Source organism: Gobius niger (genome assembly GCF_951799975.1).
Source record: "Gobius niger genome assembly, chromosome: 24".
NCBI lineage: Eukaryota > Metazoa > Chordata > Actinopteri > Gobiiformes > Gobiidae > Gobius > Gobius niger.
Window position 1 is genome coordinate 8,830,676 of NC_136875.1, and position 23,117 is coordinate 8,853,792.

General features: G+C 42.1%; 1 protein-coding gene across 5 annotated transcripts in view; it reads right to left on the minus strand.

The window, feature by feature from the left end:
- foxp4 (forkhead box P4) overlaps positions 1-23,117 on the minus strand; it is a 196,263-nt gene that overhangs the window by 27,833 nt on the left and 145,313 nt on the right. For all 5 annotated transcript variants that reach the window (XM_079582163.1, XM_079582159.1, XM_079582162.1 and 2 more), the window contains 5 exons: positions 19,774-19,912; positions 11,859-12,060; positions 11,650-11,748; positions 7,910-8,008; positions 2,625-2,712 (listed from right to left, as the gene is read on the minus strand). In XM_079582163.1, the coding sequence (XP_079438289.1) occupies positions 2,625-2,712; positions 7,910-8,008; positions 11,650-11,748; positions 11,859-12,060; positions 19,774-19,912 (627 nt within the window). The remainder of the gene's footprint in view (positions 1-2,624; positions 2,713-7,909; positions 8,009-11,649; positions 11,749-11,858; positions 12,061-19,773; positions 19,913-23,117) is intronic.

The following is a 23,117-nucleotide window of genomic DNA, read 5'->3' on the forward strand; positions in this document are numbered from 1 at the left end:
AATGCTTCATGAACCGGACCTTTATTCTCTACACTGCAAAAAGTAATGAGGTAGATTAGTATAAAAGTCTCAATTTGATAATAATAATAATAATAATAATACGAATTTGAGATGTTTTGACAATGAAAAATGTAGGTGGGCTCCTGACCCAGATTATTTCACTTGTTTTGAGACGTTTCTGACTCGTTTCAATACATTTTGTCCTTATTTCAAGTAATTTTCTTTGCCAATGGGGTAAGAACATTGGTCTTATCTCATTGGCAGTTTTACTTTCTTATTTCAAGTGAGATTTACCTTAGAACTAGTCACAAACGTCCTCAAAAGAGCAAAATAAACTTGGTCAGATCAGGAAAAAAGTCTAAATGAGATAAAACTGCTTTAAACAAGAAACATTTCCTCAATTCAAGACATTTAAGCCAATGCTTGATATTCACTTTTCTTCAGGTAACATCCACGAATGAGGCCCAATGTTTGCTTGTTTCCCTTCAAAATAGCAACGTTCATTTTATAACATTCAAACCCAAACTTTATTCTTTAATATTGAAGTGGACGGGATTTGATGGTAGAATTTGACTTTGAAGTGAGAAAAACACAGATGTTTCCTTGCTCTCTTATCTCTGGGCCTAAAGAAAAAGCACAAGTTTATGAGAAGATGCCATTCTTCGTTTAAAAGCTAGCGTGTCTTAGCTAACAGCATCCTAAAATAATAACCTTAACACATCTGCGGAGTGAAACTATTTCTCAAAAACCGCATCCACCCCGAAAACCTTTATATGTTCCTATGCGTGTGTCCGTTTGTATTGGGGTTAGCATGTTAGCGCGGCGTTTGGCGTGCGTTAGCGTGCTAGCGTAAACAGTGTTTAGCCGCAGCGCCTGAAGCCGTCAGCAGCCAACAGGAAGTGACAGAGGGGCGGCCGCGTCAGATCAGATCAGGCCACGCGCCCCTCTCGCCTGACACGGGGTTCTGTCTATCACCGCGGCCCCGTCCACACACACAAACACACACACACACACACAAACACACACACACACACGCAACGCACATGTAAACAAGCCACGGACAAGCCATTGCGATCTGTCTTTCACAAGGGCAAACGACGAGTCTTTATGTCCGAGTTTAGCGCTAAAATTGACTATAAGACACTGCAGGTGGTGAATAAGGGAACAAGAATACATTTAGATTATGTTCATTTTATGTTTTCATATAAAGATAAGAAAAGACCAACATTTTTTTTATATTTTCAGCAACAAAATCTAAATTTGAATAGGCTATTTATGAGTAAGAAGAAACATCTGTAATCTTTTATACAATTTTTGACACGTTTTCGTCACTTTTTAATGCATTTTTTTGGGTTGTTTTTTTGTAGCTTTTTCATCGTGGGAACCCAGGGTGCTGAGGGGGCTGCAGCACCCCCTGGTGGATAGTTTGGGAACTGTAGGCCATATTAGTAAATAGGAAAAAGCGTTTTTTGGGGTAAATTTTGTCCCCCAGCACCCCCTAACTAAAATATCTTCCCACGGCTCTGCTTTTCCATTACTCTTTAGTCGCGTTTTTGCCACTTTGTCACTTTGTTGTTGCATTTTCATCCTCATTTTTGTCTCCATTTTGCCTTCTCCAAGAAGCTTTCAGATCTGGGTGAAGCCAAAGTGGACGAAAATGTGCTCGCTTCAGGTGGGGCTCTCTCCCAGAAAGGACACAACCATATTACAACGTCAGTCTCGGTCGCCTTGCTTGCTACACATGGATACCGAACATATCAATAATCTGTGAAAGACGGGGGAGCTCCGCCATGTTGTAGTTATTCCCTGGAAACAACTACTACATAACTGCTCTCGGGGGAACAAATGTAATGAGTTTGGTCTATTTTTTTTACATGTTGACGAAGAAAACTAGCAAAAAATCACAACATTGACCACTATGAGAAAAATCTATTTTCTCATCTGCCTGGATTTGGATTAGACCTAATTTAATCCTAGTTTAAGTCCTTGTTTAGATATGATTTAGTCTCGTCTTTATGTTCTTCTTCTTCTTTAGTGGATTTAGTTTTGTTTCTTCCTCACAGAGTCCAGTTTTAGTGTAGTCTAATTTGGTCCCAGTCCGCATTACGCTTGGTTTAGACCTGGTTCAGTCCTGATACAGTCATGATTTAGTAGAAAATGCTTTAAAACGGTCTCTCTTTCCCTAATCCAGCCCCCTCCCTGCCGCTCTGTGGCATTGACCAGAGCTCTGATATAATTGGGCCTTCATGTCGCCTTTAAATTACAAGCTCCACTGCTCTCCGTAAACTGCGCGGCCCGAGACGACGGCCCCTGACAGTTCTCTGCTGCTTTTCTCCGTGCTTTTGTGTTTGGCGACTTGGTGAATTTGCGCATGGGTTTACAGGAGAAGAAGAAGAAGAAGAAAAAAGCACTGTTTTTTTTTTGTATACACTATAAATAAAAACTCTACAACTTATGAAAGAAGCGAATTCTGAATAAGTCCCGGCACTAGATGTCCATGTTTCAGGCTTGTCTCAAATATTAATTGGGGCGGCATGTGAAGAATATGTAATTGCGACGAAACATTCAAACGTTCTTAGTACAACCGCAGCTTTATTTTTGCTGTTCAGTACTCGATGTCTCACCTGTATCTCCAGCTGCTGCACCACCTGCATCTGGACTCTGCACTGAGCTGTGCTGCGGTCGTCCAGGGCGTGCTCGTTGTTCAAGTGTCTGGAAAAACAACAACGAAACATCAGAAGTTGTTAGATCACCAATTCCCCACCTGTGCGACAATAAAACGGGGACAAATCTTCGTCCCTGCGGTGCACCCGTGGCATTGACATTACCTATCAATATGGAGGCAAGACGAATTCTCCATACCACTGGTGTCAGATACCTCTGGTCAAATATTCAATTTTTTTTTCTTATAAATAAAAGTAGTAGAAAGTAAAGATCCTTCTCAAATTTGCTGTGAATAATAACAATTTTTAAGGGCTTAAAAATGTGAAGATTGACCCCCAATTCCCCGTCTGTACGACAACAATACGGGGACAAACCTTTGTCCCTGCGGTGCACTGGTGGAATTGACAGTACCTATCAATATGGAGGCAATACGAATTCTACTTCATACCACAGGTGTCAGATAACTCTGGTCAAATCTTACTATTTTTTTTCTTATAAATAAAAGTAGTAGAAAGTAAAAAGTCCTTCTCAAATTTGCTGTGAATAATAACATTTTTTAAGGGCTTAAAAATTTGAAGATTGAGTCCCAATTCCCCACCTGTACGACAACAATACAGGGACAAACCTTCGTCCCTGCGGTGAGCCCATGGCATTGACAGTACATCTGCACAGCGCCACCTACTGTTCAGGCGTGTGCTTTATAGAACACATTCATGGGACAAAAACGCACAGCTTTAACAGAGCAAATTACCCGCATAATGGTCCTTAAGGTGGCACGGAGCGGCTTAACTCCTTTCTCTTTACAGGAAATCATTTACAGACTGACTCCTTGACCACCTAAGAAGTGTTCGGTGTTGTTCGTTTGTGCGATTGCTTCCCCCTCGTCAGTCACGGATAAACCCTCTCACATGTCCCGTGATGTGAGCCCGTTCCCGCCGTTCCCAAAACGCACCGGACTTTTCCCTCTCTGTTTGTTTTGTCTGCGAGACTCAGCGAGCCGTGCCTTAGGACAAGCACCTGGACGTGAGCTCATTGTTAGCGCTGAAAAGTCTTATCTGGAGGCCGTGGCTTCTTTTTTTTTTTCTTTTTTTTTTTAAGGCGGTACTTGTGTTGTGAGTTGGGAGTGTGCGAGTGGAAGATTCGAGGGGAAGCGCTGTGCGTTTCCTTAAATGTGGGAGAGTCCGGGACCTTGTGATCTTTCTCACTGCTCTCCTCCCTGCGCACTATACCTCCCTTTCCCTCTCTCTCACTCTATCCGTCGGGAGGTTAAGTACAGGTTATGTCTGGCTTCTGGCAAGGCCTTTGGAGTCGAACCTATCGGACCTGCTGGATGTGAGGAGACTCAGCTATTACTTTATCCGAAATGTTTGGTTTTGGTCATTGGACGTTGTCACAAATCAAGGTGTAGCGTATAGACCATTACAATCCGCTGTGAGTGGCAAAATTAGTTTGAGGCAATTTTGAGTTTTTGTCTGTCTGGGAGTAAGTTATGTTAAGTTAAATTAACATAACTTACTCCCAGCTCTGTTCTTAACCCCCACCTGAACAGAGCACTTCAGGTGGGGGTTAAGAACCCAAGAGACCCAAGAGACTTTTAGATTTGTTACCCAAATCTAAAAGTCTCTTGAAATAAGCGACAAAAATAGCGACAAAAAAAGAGGATGAAAACGCAAACACACACACAAATTAGTCCTCTGCATTTGACTCATCCTTCTTACTATTTATTTTCTTATAAATAAAAGTAGTAGAAAGTACAAATCCCTCTCAAATTTGCTGTGATAAAAACAATTTTTAAGGGGCTTAAAAATGTGAAGATCGAGTCCCAATTCCCCACCTGTACGACAACAATACGGGGACAAACCTTCGTCCCTGCGGTGAGCCCATGGCATTGACAGTACATCTGCACAGTTCTGTTAAGTAAAAATTAGGTTCTTAACCCCCACCTGAACCGAGCACATTTTCTCCAGTTTGGTGTTACCCAAATCTAAAAGTCTCTTGAAATAAGCGACAAAAATAGCGACAAAAAAGAGGATGAAAACGCAACAGAAACAGTGAGTATAAATGACCAACTATAAACATATTTATCCCACACCAATAAAGTCAAGCCAATAATCTGGTCTATATGGATGTTTTGTTTTGTTTTTTCACAGCAAATTATTCAGTAGAAGCGAAAAAAAACACTTGTTGCTAACGTTAGCATATGTAGCATGAAGCTAATGTAGCATTGTCTGTTTTTTTTTGTATTTATGGGTTGTTGAACCACTTTATTCCTATCCATGTCTCTGTATCTTTATTTAGTAGAAAAATACATTCATAATTCAGCATTTGTTAAAGTAATGTTGGGGAAACGGGGGAGTTTGTTCTTTCTCTTCTTTGTTTTCCCTCTGGCTGCTTCGAACATGACCATATATGGGAGCCTCCAGGTCTCGGACTGCCATTTCAGGTAAAACCATCCCCACATAAATGAAAGCGTTGGCAAAAGGGCTTCACTCGCCGCTCAAAGGCGAGCGAGGCGTGGGTGTTCCTTTGAAGAAATCCTCAATAAAGTCGAGCAACCTGAGCGCGCGGTGCAAAATGAAAGAAAAACAATGATGTCACGGCGGAGGTAATCCCGCGGATAGACGCTCCTCACGAGCGCAATTCAACAACAGCGGCACGCACGGACTTTCTCAGCCTCCAATTTACCCAGTTTAAGTTCTTATTTGTGATCAAAACTGGATAGATATTTGGTACTGACTAGGGAGAGAAATTGAAGGTTTGCAAATGAGTTTTTCGAACTTCATTGATTGTCGCTTTTCCACGATCTCACTTCACATTATCCCGAAGCAATGCGATTCCTAATTGAGTATGATCTCTGGTTACTTTCCCTTCCCCGCACCCTCCTCCACTCACTCCTCTCTCCTGCCCCGCGGCGAAAATGAAACCCCACACCAAACAACTGCTTTGCTTTGCTCCCCAACTTTTTTTTTCCTTCTTTTTTTTTTTTTTTTTTGTCTTCTCCCAGCCAGCCCACCACCTCGCCCCCGCGGCTTTGATGTGCCAGTCGGGTCCCGCCGTATGTACATGCACGGGAGTAAAGTGTGCGTTTCATCACCCCGGAAGCCTTATTAACATGGCCGCTGTTCAAATATCGGAGTTTGTTTAGCGGGGTCATTAAAGACAGTCGTGAGGCTTTGTGTCAGGAGTGCCACTGGGGGAAGGAAGGTCCAATCAGAGCCAAGCGGAGGGAGGGAGGGGAGGGGGGGAGGCTGAGGAGATGTCAAGGCTAAGGCGTCAGCAGTGTTATGGAAAATAATGCCTCTTATCTGGGGGTTGGTAGGTTTGATTCAAAGAGGCTAAAGACGATGAACGTGGAAGTTAACCTCACATAAAGCATCTCTCCTGCTTGAGGTTAATGTATACTGTGCACTTCAGATATATAAATAAAATACACTAAAAGGCAGCACTTATTCCTGAAAGAAAAGCACTGCTGTTTTTCATTGAGGATAATGTTAAATTAGAAATCGAGTTTAGACATTGTTGGTGTTGTGAATGCCTATTCTAGCTGCAAACGGGTGAGTTTTAATGGAATACCGACATTGTGTTAGCGGGTAAATGATGATCGTGCAATTATGCTAGCACTTCTAAAAACTGTCGATTAGAGAAGCTATAAAACTGGCCAGTGCCTGTGCTTTATTCATTTATGTATTTTTATTTAACAATAGTAATGAGATGTTGCTTAAATGGTCTCTCTTCGTCTTTACTTCAGCTCCTGTAGATTTTCTCGTGTGTTTTGTAGCAACTTAGCGAGTAGCTGCAGCGTTTTCATTGTTCTGCAGCTCATTTTGGCTCAATATAAACATGCTGCATCTCTTTAATTTGGATTTTCTGAGGACTTTTTAGTCGCTGGGTTAGTTTTTCAGAAGAATAAACCCCTGGGCATAAAATGGCGTCAGAATGGCCAAAACCGCTAGCCGCGAGTTAGCCTGTATGTTGTAAACACTGCAGACGCTGCAGCACTAAGATAAGATAAGATAAGATAAACCTTTATTAATCTCACAAAGGAGAAATTCACTTGTTACAGTCGGCGTTACTTCACAGTCTTATTGTACAGTCTGACAGCAGTGGGGATTAAGGCTTTGCGGTAGCGCTCCGTCCTGCACTGAGGGTGTCTAACAACATTTAGCTCTGGTTAAATCCAGTACAGACTCTGATTTAGAGAGCACAGTCTGTAATAAAGTCAGCTCTATGTGGATTATTGTATTTACACTAAACAATTCTCCAGTTTGTTGCTATCGTCTCTCCTCAGCTGAGAGCTGCGCCTCGTAGCTGCGCTGGCCTCACGTCAAATGGTATCGGTTTCTGGTATCGGGACCTCATGAATGAGTACGAGTATGAGTACAAGCATGTGGTATCGGCCCGATACCCGATACTGGTGTCGGTGCATCCCTAGTAAAAAGTGCTTAAAACCCAATAAAAAATTGGAAAGTTAGGATTGAGTCTAAATCTATCTAAATATCTAAATATCTAAATCTAAATATCACTCTTCATTGTAAATTAATACAGAAAAGAAAATCAGGTAAAGGGCCTTTAAGTACATGCAAGAAAAGCCTTTCTGCCTTTTCAACTCACAAAAACAGACAAATCTCACGCAGTCTCACTTTCCACTGGTCAAAGCGGTGCTCAGGCAAAACGCTAAAGTTTATAATCTGAGCAGGCATTGATAGAAAAGCAAACCCACGCTGGGGCTCAGTCGGCGTTGAATCATGTGCAAACTCCGATTCACGTGTGACATACATGCACCTCTGAGCAAACATGATGTAACCGAGCGCAACAAAGACAGAGGTGTTTGTTTTTTCTTTTTGCGAAAAGCCGGCGTCAGCAGAGAGCGAAGGGAGCAGAGATGTTTTTTAAAGACAAAAAAAAAAGACTGTGGTTTTGAGATACACCTAAGATAATGCAGGATGCTCTGTGGGACCCACCGCTCTTTTAAACAAATATGAAATAGGAACAAGGCCTAAGGCGAGAGAACAGGCTCGGCAAAAACACAGCATCAATGACGAACATTAGAGGAGACTAGCGCTGTTTTGTTTTGGACCCACTCGTGAGGTTTACAAAAAGGTGCGCGGATCCCACCGTTGTCGTAAGTCGCGGTGGGTTTTTGTTACTTCTTTTTTTTTTGGTTGTTGCCATAAATGACTTGTTTCTTGACGGCAAAGTTAAAGGAGTCACCGTCTCCGATTTGGAAGTGGAACATAACACTCACTTGATGAACTGTCCCATGTCCTCACACAGAGCTTCACAGCCGGGCCACTTGCACTCGCCGTGTCCGTACAGCGGGTGGGAACCGGAGTGCTCCTCGTGACTAGGGGGGGGAAAAAAAACAAGGAAAAAACAATTTACAATAAAAAATAAAACTTAGGAACAACTTTAAATTTGGAAAAGAACAACATTTCTGCTCATTTGGTGGCACGCGTTCCTCGAACCTTTCTGGGTGGGACCAATTATTCATTTTGTATTTTAATATATGGTTAACAAAGATGGGAGGGGTGTGAATTACGCACTGTTTTGCACAAAATGTGAGAGGACATGACTCAATGCCTTTTGCTATGATTTTGTCATTTTTGGTTCTAGGGGAGGTTTGTTTGAACTTTTGCACTTTGACTTATTTTTCCAAATATTTTTACCATTATAGCATTTGGAACTTTGGAGAGGTTTGTCCAACATACCAGTAATAACACTACACCAACATACTTCAACCTATTGTGAATTTGGAGTGTCTGCTCTGAAGTATATCTTCAGGAGAGCCATTTAAATGTGTCATTTTTTATATGAAAAAGGTTATATTTGGACTAATTAGTAATACAGAACCTTTTATGTACATGGTTAAGGGGAGACACTACAGGCAAAACTACATTTTTTCAGGTTTTCGGCCAAAGTGGTCTCTGAACATGTATAGATACCTAATAAACATTGCGCTGATTCAATGTTTCCCCATAGATTTATATAGGACAATGCAATTTCAAGGGCCTTTTTCTCAAAACACATTTTCCTGTCATTGTGGCGACACTATCTCCACGTCAGTAGCACCTAAAGATTTAAATTTTGAATATCTAATTGAGCTCCACAGTCCCACCCACTACCGGTCATGTTTCAGGGTCTGACACAAAAAATCCCTTGTATTTATAGCGTTGACTTTAATGGTACGACGCGGGCTAATCAGCTTTGTGCTAGCTACGACACAAGCAATACTTGAAAATACGACAAAATTACTTTTATAATTTTTCAGTTTATAACATTTTAGACAAATCTTCCATTTTAACTTGTATGTTTCATGTTTGTGAGTTAGCACGTAGCTGATTAGCCGGGTGGGACTGTTGAGCTGTATTCCTAGCCTGATTTATTGAGTTTTGAATGTCAAAAAAATAAGGCGAAAATTTCATTTTTACTAATTTTTCAACTAAAAAACTGCTTATTTTAAAACTAAACAAGACATCCAAGATCCCCTCTGAAAATGTCTTGGTAACTCATTTAGTAATAAAACCATAACTTTGAATGTAGCTCAATCCGTTCGTTGCCGAAAAGATGGGAAATATGGGGCATTTTTAGCCATAAAACACCTTGTTCTTATATGAAAACATATAACGACAGTAATGTTTTGTTTTTTTTAATCACATTTATGCCAGTAATCCACAGCAAAAGTTTCAAATTGATATCTGGAAATTTAAAAAGTTTCCCTATTCACCTGCAGTGTCTCACCTTCTTAAAGGGGCTAGATTTCGCCATTTTACACTCACTACTGCCACCTCAGGTCATACGTGTAACTGCACCTTCTATATTAAGCCCATTTTAGAGGCAGTTGTGGTGAACAGGTCTGGGCTCATTCTACACATTAGGACATTGTTGGAACATGAAAGGGGAGGAAAAGACTTAATTTTAATATTTTTAAACTCTGTATAGCCCCTTTAAATCTACATAGAAGCAAATGTACTTTTTGTTTCGTTTTCCAATAATAAATCATAATAAGCGTGCTGCTTGAAAAGACATTTTAGTTTGGAGAGGTAACTGTTTACTGTGAGCGTGAGAGTGAGGGTGGACCTAAGTATTGTCATTCACCCGTTTTTAGTTTGTTGTCCAGGCCTTTCTAAAGTAGTGCACTCAAAATGTTAGCCCGGTGACTACATTTTAGCTTTGAAAGATGCAGAGCTGTCGATGCTTTAACGCTATAGCTATTTGCCCGCGCATTATACTATCACGAGAAACAGCTGAGCATATCATAAAAAGTCACAGCTAAGTTTTGTCACGCTTTGAAGCCGAAAAAAACTGTTGTTGCGGCCTGTTGCAAAAGCGCTCTGTTCGTCGGCCCCGGTAGCAGCTGTGCGTTCGCGCCGCCGCCGTCTGCCGCCCCGCGTATATATTTACATAACTGTATTTTCCAGCTTTTATTTCGGTGTGCGAGGAGCGAGCCCTCCCAAATCAGCTTCATACGGCCGCGGTAACAGGAACCATTTGTGAGGCAGATGGGAGCGAGTCTGCGGCCCGCTTCCTGCGCACATGTGCCGGGTCGGGGTCGGTTTTTAGAGAGGAGGGGTGGGTGCGCGTGTGTGTGTGTGTGTGTGTGTGTGTGTGTGTGTGCGTGTGCGTGTGTGTGCGTGTGGAGGTCTCGGGTTTGGTTCTGGTTAGGACAGATTGAGCGCAGACAGACGACCCGACAAACTGCTGGCAACCGCACAGTCGGCACATCAGCGGCGCATTAGCTTAGCAGGCTAGCTCCCGAAATGCTACCCAATACATCAAGGGCTTTTTTTACTGTATAAGCATGACAGATCTCCTCGGCAAATACAGCTGAGTGTACGAATGGGGGAAAGAGGGGAGATGCTCAAGGTTTTTGCAGAATTGTTTGTAAAATTCATATAGATATAGTTATTTTGAATGCTTGATTATTTTGGAGTCACTGCAGGTGAACAATAGCTTTAGAGATATCAATTTGAAATGTAATGCAGATGGCTGAAATGAAAATAGGAAAAATGGTATTGCACATTTTCTTTCATGTAATATTTCCGTGTGAAGTTACGAATAAGATATAAGATAAATCCTTCTGGAAAAACTTTAAAAACCTTAAGTGCAAGACTGGGCAATTTGGTGCCTGAAACGGCTATAGAAGCTACAAGTATTTGCTAGCTATGGACGTTAAGTAGAAAGAATACAAATATGCTGAATGTGAATCATGGAGAAGCAAAGAAGAAGGCAGTTTATTTAGTCGATTTCCTGTTTTCAAAAGTTTCTAGTATGTTAAGAAGGCCCTAAGTCTCAAACCTTGAGTATAAGACTGGGCAATTTGGCGTCTGAAAGTGCTGTTGCTTTTGTGAAACGGCTATAGAAGCTACAAGTGTTTGCTAACTATGGACGTTAAATAAAAAGAATACAAATATGCTGAAGGAGAATTATGGAAAAGCAAAGAAGAAGGCAGTTTATTTAGTCGATTTCCTGTTTTCAAAAGTTCATAGTATGTTAAGAAGGCCCTAAGTCTCAAAGCTTAAGTACAAGACTGGGCAATTTGGTGTCTGAAAGTGCTGTTGCTTTTGTGAAACGGCTATAGAAGCTACAAGTGTTTGCTAACTGTGGACGTTAAATAAAAATAATACAAATATGCTGAATGTGAATTATGGAGAAGCAAAGAAGAAGGCAGTTTATTTAGTCGATTTCCTTTTTTCAAAAGTTTATAGTATGTTAAGAAGGCCCTAAGTCTCAAACCTTAAGTACAAGACTGGGCAATTTGGTGTCTGAAAGTGCTGTTGCTTTTGTGAAACGGCTATAGAAGCTACAAGTGTTTGCTAGCTGTGGACGTTAAATAAAAAGAATACAAATATGCTGAATGTGAATTATGGAGAAGCAAAGAAGAAGGCAGTTTATTTAGTCGATTTCCTGTTTTCAAAAGTTTCTAGTATGTTAAGAAAGGCCCTAAGTCTCCAAACTTGTGTTCTGCCTGCAGTTGTTCCTACTCACTGGCTGCTTGGGGGCTGGCTGCCTTTGCTGTAGAGGCTGATCTGGTCGTCTCCGCTGTCGGCTTTAGTGAACGAGGAGATCCACTCGAACAGTCGGGCTCTGGAACGGGACATTCTATTACGACCATCAAACAAACATCAAACCAAAGCACACAGCAGGCTACGCTATCATCCCTCAAATCGAAGAATGCATCAGCTCTGCGGTCGTACCTGTCCCTCTTGGGCGTGTGGCTCTGCCCGTTGGCCAGCCCGTGCAGGGGCAGGTGGGCGCTGGCGCTTTTGGCGAAGACTGAGGTAGTGTTGGCGCTAGAGGTGCTGAGGTCCAGCCCCTCCGCCTGCTTCAGGGGCTCCTCGGAGGGGGGCACGCCGGAGACCTCCTTCCACAGCTGCTGCAGGTCTGACGGGCACATCGCTGCAAAAAACAGTCACAGAATACATTAATATAAGCTACGGAGCATCAGGTGAACATGTGGCCCCCCTCAAGGTTTCTTCTTTTCCCCGCTATTGTTCTTTGATGTCTGTTGTTAAGGTTAATTTTCCAAACTACTTCTGTGTTTATTGATTGAAATTGGTCAATGTAAAACAAATTCAATGTCATTTTTGTCCTACAGCATGAGGGGTTAACGGAATCAGTCACATTTTGCTGATTTTATTGTTTTCGGAATTACTATGAATGTACCTTTGTGCATAATGGTGATACATCACAATTTAAGTCATGGAAATTTGGAAATTCTTTCATTCAAGAAGCTTTGTCTACGGCACGAAAGTGTTCTCAAAACGTAACTTAAATAAAAGTGAATGTGTTCAGAAAGTTAGGGAACAGCATTGTGTGAAAGAAAAAAAAGAAAAGAGGCACAACTATCTCTAAAAACCTTTATATCCATTTTCATTTACTTGTTTGTTGTTTTTGGTTCATACTTGTTTGTTGTAAAAACGTTTGTACTCAGGGAGAACAAGCCTCTCATAGAAGCAAATAAATCATTTTTAGCAGCTTGGGCTTCTCTTGTAGTAGCTCACTCTTTTGTATTTGCTTACATTTTTAGTGCTAGACCTGGAACTGCACAGCCAGTTCCAATCGGCTTTCGCACACCAGCACATTGAGAGGCCTTCCAGTAATCTAAATATTATGTCTGCTTTGTCTGCATTTTTGGGTCCGCCCGCCAAAATAAAAGTTTTCTCTGCGGAGGGATAAGGTGCCGCGAGCTTACACTTTGCCACATGTGTGTTTATGTTTGTACATTATCCAAGAAACTCGGCCGCTTTTCCGAGAGACGGGGGAAAGAGAGAGAGACAGGAGAGAGTGCTGTGTTTAAGAGATTTTAGTAGATAAAACTTTGCCTCCTTTTTTAGTTTTTTATCATATGACACCAATTCAAAATGTAATAGGAACTTACAAATATTTCCTGTGTGTTTTTTTGTCAAGATAATGGTACATTTAGTGCCAAATTAGGGCCACCAGTGATGCAATGGCGTGACAATACAATCTATCCGCCTCCACACTGACGTCGGTCGCTAATGCACGGCTAATGTAAACAAATGTCGAAGGAAAAGTGTATTATCCGCTCAACTGTCGTAACTTTGTCACTCTATACTGTCTGCTCGATCTACAGGGATTACCACGAGAGCACGGTATGTACTGTACGACATGCAGTGACATCGTGAAACATTAAAATAGCTTTATTAAGAAGTATTAGGGCTGAAATGCTAACAAATCATTAGCAGGGATTAGCTTACAGGTTTAGCTTAATGTACTTTGAACACTATTAGCACGCAAGAAATAGCCCTATTTGTCACGGCATTAATGTTATTTAGCATGTTTTGAACGTCCGGTGAAGAAATGTTCATATGACGTTAGCATTTTGTGAGCTAGCATTGGCCATTTTGTTTACATACAGGTTCATTCTGAGGTCAGAAGTCGCCTGGAGGGGAAAATCCCAGCTACCATTTGCCTGGATTGCATCATAAATTCATAGAGACGACGATGTACTCTACGCCAGATTATTGCAAACTAGCTAATTTCCATATGCAGCTAATTTCCACCTGAAGTGTCTTTGTTTTTTGTAGCTTATTTTAAATGTCACTTTTCATTTCTAATAAACTCCACCCATTAAAAGTCTGCGTTCAAAGCTGCCAGCACAACATTACGGACTGTTACCATAGGTTACGTGTAAATATGCTTCACATACGTTGGCATAAACCAATAAATAAATACCATTATTGGCGAAGGTCTTTATGGGGAAACCTGGAAATGTACAACAGTATTGCAATTTGTGACACATATATATATATATATTTTAAACGTTCCATGGATACGTTTCATATTTTGTTTGACAGTACTCTCTGGATGAATGGTGGTGTTGCTGTGCGCGCCCCTGTCTGTGCCTTTGTTGGGGCTGTCCGGAGCACAGTGGAATTCCCCTCAGTCTGAGAGGGCCGCTCCATTGTGACGGCGCGATGAGGCGTGAGGCCTGCATTCCTCTGCCCAGTCACTGCCCCCCGAACGCTTTCACACATGTGGGCCTGCACTAATGCACTGGCACACACGTACAGTGGGTTCAGGAAAGTGTTCATGCCGCACCGCTTGTTGCTATTACGTTGAAATATGATCTTGATTATAATATTGTTGATGAAACGTGTCCAGTCAATGCATAAAGAGAAAATACTTGGACGAATACAAGTTGAGAAATGCGGTCTTGGTAGAGCAAGGTAGAAGTGTGAAGTCGGACTTTAGCTTCCAAAAAGAGACAAAGAGCTAAGCTACAAGTGTTGTGTATTTCTCCAAAAGAAGCTAATAGATTCAAGCTGCAGCTGTTGACTGTGCGCTGGCTAATGCTAACGCTAGCACCCCAAACAGATCAAACACTGACTGTGAGGGTTCTGTTGGGAGTACAGAAACTTTGCACTAAAAATTCTAATAACTGATCAAATATGTTACCAATGGCTTGATTTGTGTTACCAATAGAGCCTTCAATATGATCAGGATGCAATGCTAGCTCCCATGCTGTTGCAATGTTATAACGTCGCACACAGTGTTAATTTTGACAACATGTTTTATTTTAGTTTTAGTCTTAGTCTTTTGACTAAAATGTTATTTAATTTTAATCAAGATTTAGTCCAAAAAAACTTTCCAATTTTAGTCTAGATTTAGTCGACTAAAATTGCATGTCAATTTAGTCGACTAAAATGAAGACTAATTTAGTCGACTTATATTGATAATATTCATTAGTTCCTCGGCTTCATGGAGCTGCTCCACATGAACAAAGCTCAGAGCTGATCCTTTGGCAGAGAATTTACATGATCTGAGGCTCTTTCAGACGGTCAATAATAATAATAATAATGCATCGGTTTTATATAGCGCTTTTCTGGACACTCAAAGACGCTTTACATTGCACTATTCATTCACTATTCACTATATTCAATAGAAGTTTGGATGATTTTAGTCGCTCTCTTTCATTTTTATTTTGTCTTATTTTAGTCGAGTCGAATATCTGGACATTTTAGTCATAGTTTTAGTCTCATGAGAAACTTTTAATTTAGTTTTAGTCCAATTTTAGTCGTCAAAAATATCACTTTGACTAAAATTAAGACTAAATATTTTAGTCGACGAAATTAACATTGGTCGCACACATATCCGCTATTTGGATTCCACAGTAATCATGTGTATGCATTTGACCGATTAGCGAAATGATTGCATGTCATGCCACCCCAGAGATGCAGCTTTTTTAGTCGGTGTCGGGTATTTCACATCTACGACTTCCTGACAGCAAGTGGCACATACACAGCAGGACTCGCCATTGTCCTAGTTGGTTCAGGGTGGGTCAATGGGAATTGTGGAACCGACATTTAACAACATATCAGAAAATGCCTTTGTTGTCATACGCACATCATATTGGAAAACAATGTATCGCACTACTTTGATGGCATCGTGCATATTAAAGGCGCATAATGAAACAATTCATGACCTTGTAGTGACCCAGCAGCTGTGCAAGTGGTCAGCATGGCGCCTTTAATGCCGATCATGATGGTCCCTACATCGCTCCAATTGTTTTGTAGGTTTTCTGGTGAGAGGGCCCATCACTAGCGAAACCCTTCCAAACGAGCGTCCTAGAGACCACCGTGATGGAAAGCAAAGGCGCCATGCTGCCGCTGGGTCACTACAAGGTCAAATACACACAAATATCAACTTTTTTTTTCCACATAAAAAGTTGCAAAATGCACCTTTAACGCATTGATGTAAGAGTCAATAGGGGACAGGAGAAATATAGGCACGGCACACTTTTAATGTAGATTTGCACTTGGATTTGAGTCAATATAGCGGTAGTGTATTTCATTAATGTACTAGAATATATCGTATCGGCCAGTGTTAATTTCGTCGACTAAAATATTTAGTCTTAATTTTAGTCAAAGTGATATTTTTGACGACTAAAATTGGACTAAAACGAAATTAAAAGTTGTTCATGAGACTAAAGCTGTGACTAAAATGTCCAGATATTTTAGTAAATAGTAAAATAAGACTAAATAAAAACGAAAAGGAGAGACTAAAATCATCCAAACTTCTATTGACCGTCTGAAAAGAGCCTCAGATCATTTACAATCACTGCTAAAGGATCAGCTCTGAGCTTCATCACGTGGAGCAGAAACATGAAGCAGAGATTAAATATGATTATAATGAATATTATAAATGCAAAGTCCACTAAATTAGTCTTAAAGCAGTACTAAGTAACGTGTTTACCTTAATAAATCCTTTCCGTAGTTCCTGTGGGGGTAATACAAGTGTTTATGGGATGATTGGAGGGTCTTTCATCTCCCCCTGGTGTCTCTGGCCAGAAAACCATGTTTGCAACTTGACTGCCACCGGTCCGGAGAAAGCAATACACACTAGTGGAATCACGAAGAAGAAGCTAACATGCTAACGGGCAAAGCTAACTGCGGGCAAACGTCACTTTAAACAGCATTTACAGCCAAGTTTGAGTGAAAAAAATAATATTTCCATTGTATAATTGGATGCACAGTAACCCTCTCTCCCTTCGCCTTTCCTGTCAGTGTAGTATTTACTCTCCAAGACAATTAAAAAGTTAAAAAATCGTAACTTGCTACTACACCTGCAGTTGCGCTTATGGCCTCTAGGGGGAAGAGTTACTTAGTACTGCTTTAAATTTAGTCGACTAAATTTACTTGCAATTTTAGTCAACTAAAACTAAAGTTGAAACGATTTTTTTGACTAAATCTCGACTAAAATTAAAATTACATTTTAGTCAAAAGGCTACGACTAAAACTAAATTAAAATATGTTGACACTAGTATCGGCACCTATATCCCAGTTTGTGTCGGAAATACTTTTGCAAACTATACACTATACACGTACTCTTCTAGGATAGTCCTGAAAATGTAATTTGATTGATTATGGTCAGACTGCTAAGTGACAGGTGTGAATGACTAAAAGCGGTTTGAAAACTTTCCGAAGGCCATGCAAGCGTACCCCCTTTTTACAGTAGCCCTGTCGGCCTCGAACGCAACAGAGCGCCGCACTGTGCTGAGAAACACACGTGCGGCAAAAAGGCCTGGAAACGGTCCAGCGAGCGCGGAGGAAGCGCGTTGTTTAGCCGCCTCCTTAAGCACCTCCGCAGTGTTCCGCATGTCTGCAAGCCCCTAAAGCTTTTCACCGTGTGCGAGCTAATGCTTCCCAGCCACACCCTACAGCGCTACAGCCTACAGGGTGGTGGGCGGGGTGGCCAAAAGTCAACATTTATTGTTCTAACGCGCCCCGAATAAAAAAAAAAAAGAAATCGCTTTGGAAAACACTCCGGCGGGCACGTATTGAAACAAAGCCGTCCCGCAATCTGGCTGTGATCTCGAACGCAACACACACACAGACGGCGGTTAGCGGCCCGCACACCTGCGCTAACAGCGGAGGAAAAGGGTGGGGGGGCAGACCAGATTTTACCTATTATCCAAATGAGTACCTTCCACAAAGCCGGCAATCAGAAGCACTTTTATCTTTTATAGGCTGATTAAGTTAACAGGCTTCACATGTGGCAAGGCCTGAGTAATGTGTGTGTGTGTGTGTGTGTGTGTGTGTGTGTGTGTGTGTGTGTGTGTGTGTGGGTGTGTGTGTCTGTGTGGGGGGTGCCATATTGGACATGACTGCAATTCTGTTTCCATTCAAGAAAGTTGGAGAATCGACTTGAGAGATTACCTTTGGAGACCGGTTTGTTTAATATAGGTTCAACTCTGACTCACAAAAGAGAAAGGGATAAAAACGTGAACCCTTTTATTGTAATGGGAAATGGTTGCTTTGATAAAGTGAGTGTGCGTCTTTGTACTACATTTATTTTGCAGCTTAAGACACAGCGGGTGAATAGGGGGAAAAAATGAATGTAGAGATATCAATTTGAAACTTTTGCTGAACATTACAGATATTTTTCTGTCATTTTATGTTTTCACATAAAAAATAAGGCATTTTGAGCATTAAAATGGCCAAAATTGCCTATATTTTGGGCAACGAAATCAAAATAATGAATTGAGCCGGATTAAAATTTATGGTTTTATTTTATTGACATATTAGTAACTAAGATTTTTTCAGAGGGGATTTGGGATATTTTGTTTAGTTTTTCAATAAACTAATCATCAGTGAAAAAATCTGTAAAAACTCAAATTCCGCCTGTTTTTTTGGTTTCAAAGTTGAATAAATCAGGCTAGGAATTAGATATTAAAAAATCCCTCTGAAAAAACCTTCAAAATATTGTTATGACTCAGACTGTAAAGTTTGGAGTCTGTTGGAGCTTCTATAAGGGCTCAGGCTCTGCCCGAGTGCGGCTTCTCTCATTCAGAGAAAACCAGCCCTGAAGTTTTGTAACGACTGCGCATGCGTGGCCCGTTCTCCGACTTTTCCGCACCAGCGTCTCGTAGGAGGAAAAATACCATATTTGGGTGAAAGCCTCATCACGGGGACCCTTAGCAGGACACGTGGATGTAAAATCTGTCAATATTTATGAATGAAAACCCGCTTGAAAGACGGACTTTCTACGCGGCGCAGCAGCTACTTCCGGGTTGCCCCCACCTCGCAGACAAAACATCATAAAATAAACATCATGCGGGGTAAGTTTTGTCATTTTTATATCTGACATCAAAACTAAGATGTAAAGGGAGGAAAATAGATAAAAAAATCTCCACTTCGACCACTACGTGAAAAATCAATACTTTCACCTGCTGTGTCTCGCCTTAACCTGATTCAGGACAGCACGAATATTTGGTTGGACCGCCTTTAGCTTGGATTACAGTACACATTTTCTGTTGCGTGGTTTCAATAAGCTTCTGCAATGTCAAAAGATCCAGCGCTGTGTGACCACTGCGCAGAGCCGTCTCCAGCACATCCCAAAAGATTCTCAATGGGGTTAAGATCTGAAGTCCGTGGTGGCCAATCCGTCTGAACCACTGAAGAAACTCATTGAGGTCATGCTCGATATTCATAGCCGGGCCAGCCGCTTGTCAATCACGGCCATCGGGAACTACAAAGAGTAGTAGTTCCCGATAGCCGTGATTGACAAGCTTATTAACCAATCAGAGAAATGCCGGAAGGAAGTTAGCGGGTTCATGATGGAATTGGAATAGAGCGGTGACAAATACGAACGATGCCGCAAAAACCTAAGGATTCAAGCAGTCATTGGCAACTCGGTTGAGATTTTGAATGCAGGGGAATTAACTACGAATGTGCAACAGCTGTTTTTTCATAAAGTGTACATTTGTAGCGAGGCAAAAAAACTTTCAACAGACGGCAACAACAAGAAAATGCACCTCGCATCAACATCCCCACAGGTGCATTCTTGTAAAGCACATTTCGCGACTGGTCTGTGATTGGATTGCTAAAAACTTTTCGAGATCTGATTGGCAAAGTTCTGGACGCCCCTGCTTTTGAACAGAAAGAAAAAGCAGGAGTGGATGGAGGGCCAGACCGAGATATGCAGTTCATCAGCTGATCTCCTTCTTTGGGCACATAGTGTTGCTGAACCCAGACCTGACCTATACAGCTGCAACCCCCAGATCACAGTTAAATCGAGGTGGACAACTTTTTGTTTGTCTCTTTGATGAGGCAGTGGACTTTTATACACTCACTGACTGGACTGTACCTTGTTGGAGTGACTGCATGGCGGCGGTGGGCTGAATGGGAACCAGGCCTTGTCTCTGGAGGTTGAGGAGGTGCTGCTGCTGGAGCTGCTGCATCTGGATGAGCTGCTGTTGGAAGGCCAGCTGTTTGCTGCCCAGGGGCTGCACACACACACACACAAAAAAAACACAAAGCATAGACAGAGTGAGCAGCACCATAGAGACGTCATCCGTGTTGTTCTTTTTCTGGCCGTGTCACTTTTCATTTCAATGTGGTTCGGTACCGCGTTTTTTCCGAAGCAGTTCATGAAAAAAAACTTGCAGGACTTTCTTTCTCCAAAACCTTAATTTCTGATACACAAACTTGTAAGTCTTTTTCTATTTTTTGAGGATGCACAGAAAGAGTCTGGGGAGTTCTGCGAGGGAAGGTGAACGAGACACAACAAGCCGACTGCGATAATGTCCGTGTGTCTGCGCGATAAACACAGGTCCCTTTGCTCCCCGCTGTTTGAAGACCCCCAGAGAGACGGGCTTATCGACAAAGAGAGAGGAGGAGAATGAATCAAAACATGCAGGGGACGGAGAGAGGAATCCTTAGAAAGACCAAAACTACGTGGGCCAAAAGTGTGAAGCAGAAAGGAAACGCTTCTTGGAATAAAGCCGCAAAGCACTAAACTGGGACCAAAACAAGGGTAAACATTTTAGAGTTTAGTTTAGTTACCATATGTTTTGGTTTTCGGTTGTGATGGGGAAAAACCATCTCAGTCTGATGGAAGACCTCAGGGTATGGACATTGTTGTTCCTGATATGCTGTGCGGCCCTAAACTCAAAACCTAAGTCTGTGATTGGATGACAAGCATCTATAGCCTGTACCATCAGACTTTTATCCAATGGAAGCCGCTCACTGACATGAACCCTGCCAAAAGCCTCGCCAAATGAAGACGATGTGTCAAATATTGGATTTGTTTAACTATTTTAGTGGCATGTTGTCCAGCTTTCAAAATAGGAAGTGCTTGATCCGATCTTTTTTCCATCTGGAAGGCACAGCAGCGCTCGTGCATCACAGCTAGAAGGTCCTGGGTTCGATCTCCTCGGCTGGAGGAGGTCTTTCTGTGTGGAGTTTGCATGTTCTCCCTGTGTCTGTGTAGGTTTCCTCCGTGTACTCCGGTTTCCTCTACCCCGGAAAGCATGTACAATAGTCCAGAGAGAGTGTGAGTGAGTGGTTGGTGGTGGTCGAAGGGGCCAATGGCGCAGTCTACCACAGTGGCTACTATAGAAGCTTACCAACACCGAGTATAGATACAGACGGCATCTCGTCATAGAAGGGGGCGTGGCCTCGCCGAGGGGGAAAACAGAATCTTTTGGGAAACACAATTTTTCACTCTTTTTAGCCATTTTCTGGTAGAATATGAACTTATTTATCACACACAAATAAAGTCAAGTGTAAATCGGGCCCATATGGATATTTTCTCACAGCAGATTGTTCTGTAGAAGTGAAAAAACGGCAGATGTAGCTTGCGCTAGCTAACCGTTAGCATTAGCCCGATGCTAAAATGTAGCATTATGTTAGCATTCTCCGTTTTTTTTAATGTATTTATGGGCTGTTGAACCACTTTGCTCCTCTCCATGTCTTTGTATCTTCATTTAGTAGAAAACTATGTTCATAATTGTGCAATTGATAAAGTAGTTTTTGAATAATAGAGAAAGTTTAGATTTTTTCAAAATTGTTTTCCCCCTTAACGTAGCTTTCCACCACCGAGTATGAAGTGAATGTACAATTGTCTCATGTAAAGTGCTTTGTGACCATGTCTGTGAAAGGCGCTATATAAATAAAGATCTTCTTCTTCTTCTTCTTCTTCTTCTTCTTAACTGTTTTCAAACATGACCATATATGGGCGATTCCAGAGATGCCGTCTGTATCTATGGAGTGAATGAGCGACTACAGTGCTACGCTTTGAGAAACTTGGCAACACCAGCTTGAAAAGTACAAGTGTAAGTCCATTATTATTATTATCAATGAATTTGTTTTTGTTGTTTGTTATGGTATGAAGAAAGGGGAGCTATGGCTATCTCTGAGTTTATTCTGGTCTGTTATCGGCCACAGGACTTCTTCGACCTTTGACGAATCATGACTAGTGAGTACTTGGTGCAACTGACAATGACAGCTCACCTCTAATCTTACATTAGGTACTTGTTCGGGATCACTATATCCACACTGCGGTATCGATCCGCCTCCCCCCCTTAAGCAGTCCGTTGTAGGATTGTTTTTGTCTATTTTTTTATCCGTGCATGGGGCGATCATTTGACTGGACGCTCCCACATGGGGAAAAAAAATAAATCAGCGCCTGTTCTTCCTGCTTGTCCCATTTGTCCTTACGATAATACGGGCAACGTTACGTAATTCAAAGTGGAAGCCTTTACATGCAAACCAAAATGTGTGCCACTTCTCGCGGTCGACTTGGCCTCGGACACCGCCCCCAGCGCCAGCGTCCGCAAATAACCGTCTTATCTCACCCATCTCCGTGTTCCGAGTCTGGCCCACTTGTCTGTCTCCCCCCCCCCTCCATGTCGATACAACCCGAGCGTGCGTGTGTGTGTGTGTGTGTGTGTGTGTGTGTTGTGTTTACATTAGGCAGGGCTGAGTGGCCAAAGCTAGCGCAGTAACAGGCTGTCAGCGTGATTTATGGGCCCATCACGCACTGTCTGACGCTGCCACTCACGGCTCAGACGGACGGTCACTCCTTTCGCCCGCCGATGCCGTACGCGCCACTTCATTAAGCCGCCTCCTGACCGCTCCGCCGCGCCGAGTCCGAGGCCAACGCACCGGCGGCGGCGGACAGCGGGAGACGAATCGGGAATGTGAGGAGGGGGAAAAGAAGGGGCAAGGAGTCAGGGGCGGCCATGCACACGAGCGCTTTAACGGTTTGTCCTTCTGGTACGGGTTTAGTTTATTAAAAAAAAAGAGCTTGAACCCATGCGTGACTTCTGGACTTGACCCATGCTTCAACCAAAGACCTTCTTGCTGTGAGGCGAGACTGGCTAGCTACTTCACTTCCACTTTTCATAGTTAGCTGCTTTGGTGTACCTAGAATTGTTTGAGAAACAACCTAAATGAATGAATGAGTTGGGCAGGAAGCTTTGACTGGCTTTGCGATGACTGTGTTGTGGTTCAGTGAGCTCTCAGTCGTCCAGAGGTTTTCTATTGTAGCATAACAAATCTGAAAGAGTCATCATCTATGGTTTCTGGTACATTCCATTCAGAAAACCAACCAGAAACCCTCAGAACAATTCATCCTGGAGCATCATAGCGGCCACCAGGATGGATTTTGTTCTGTTCTTCTTCGCGTAATCCGTTTCATAATTCACC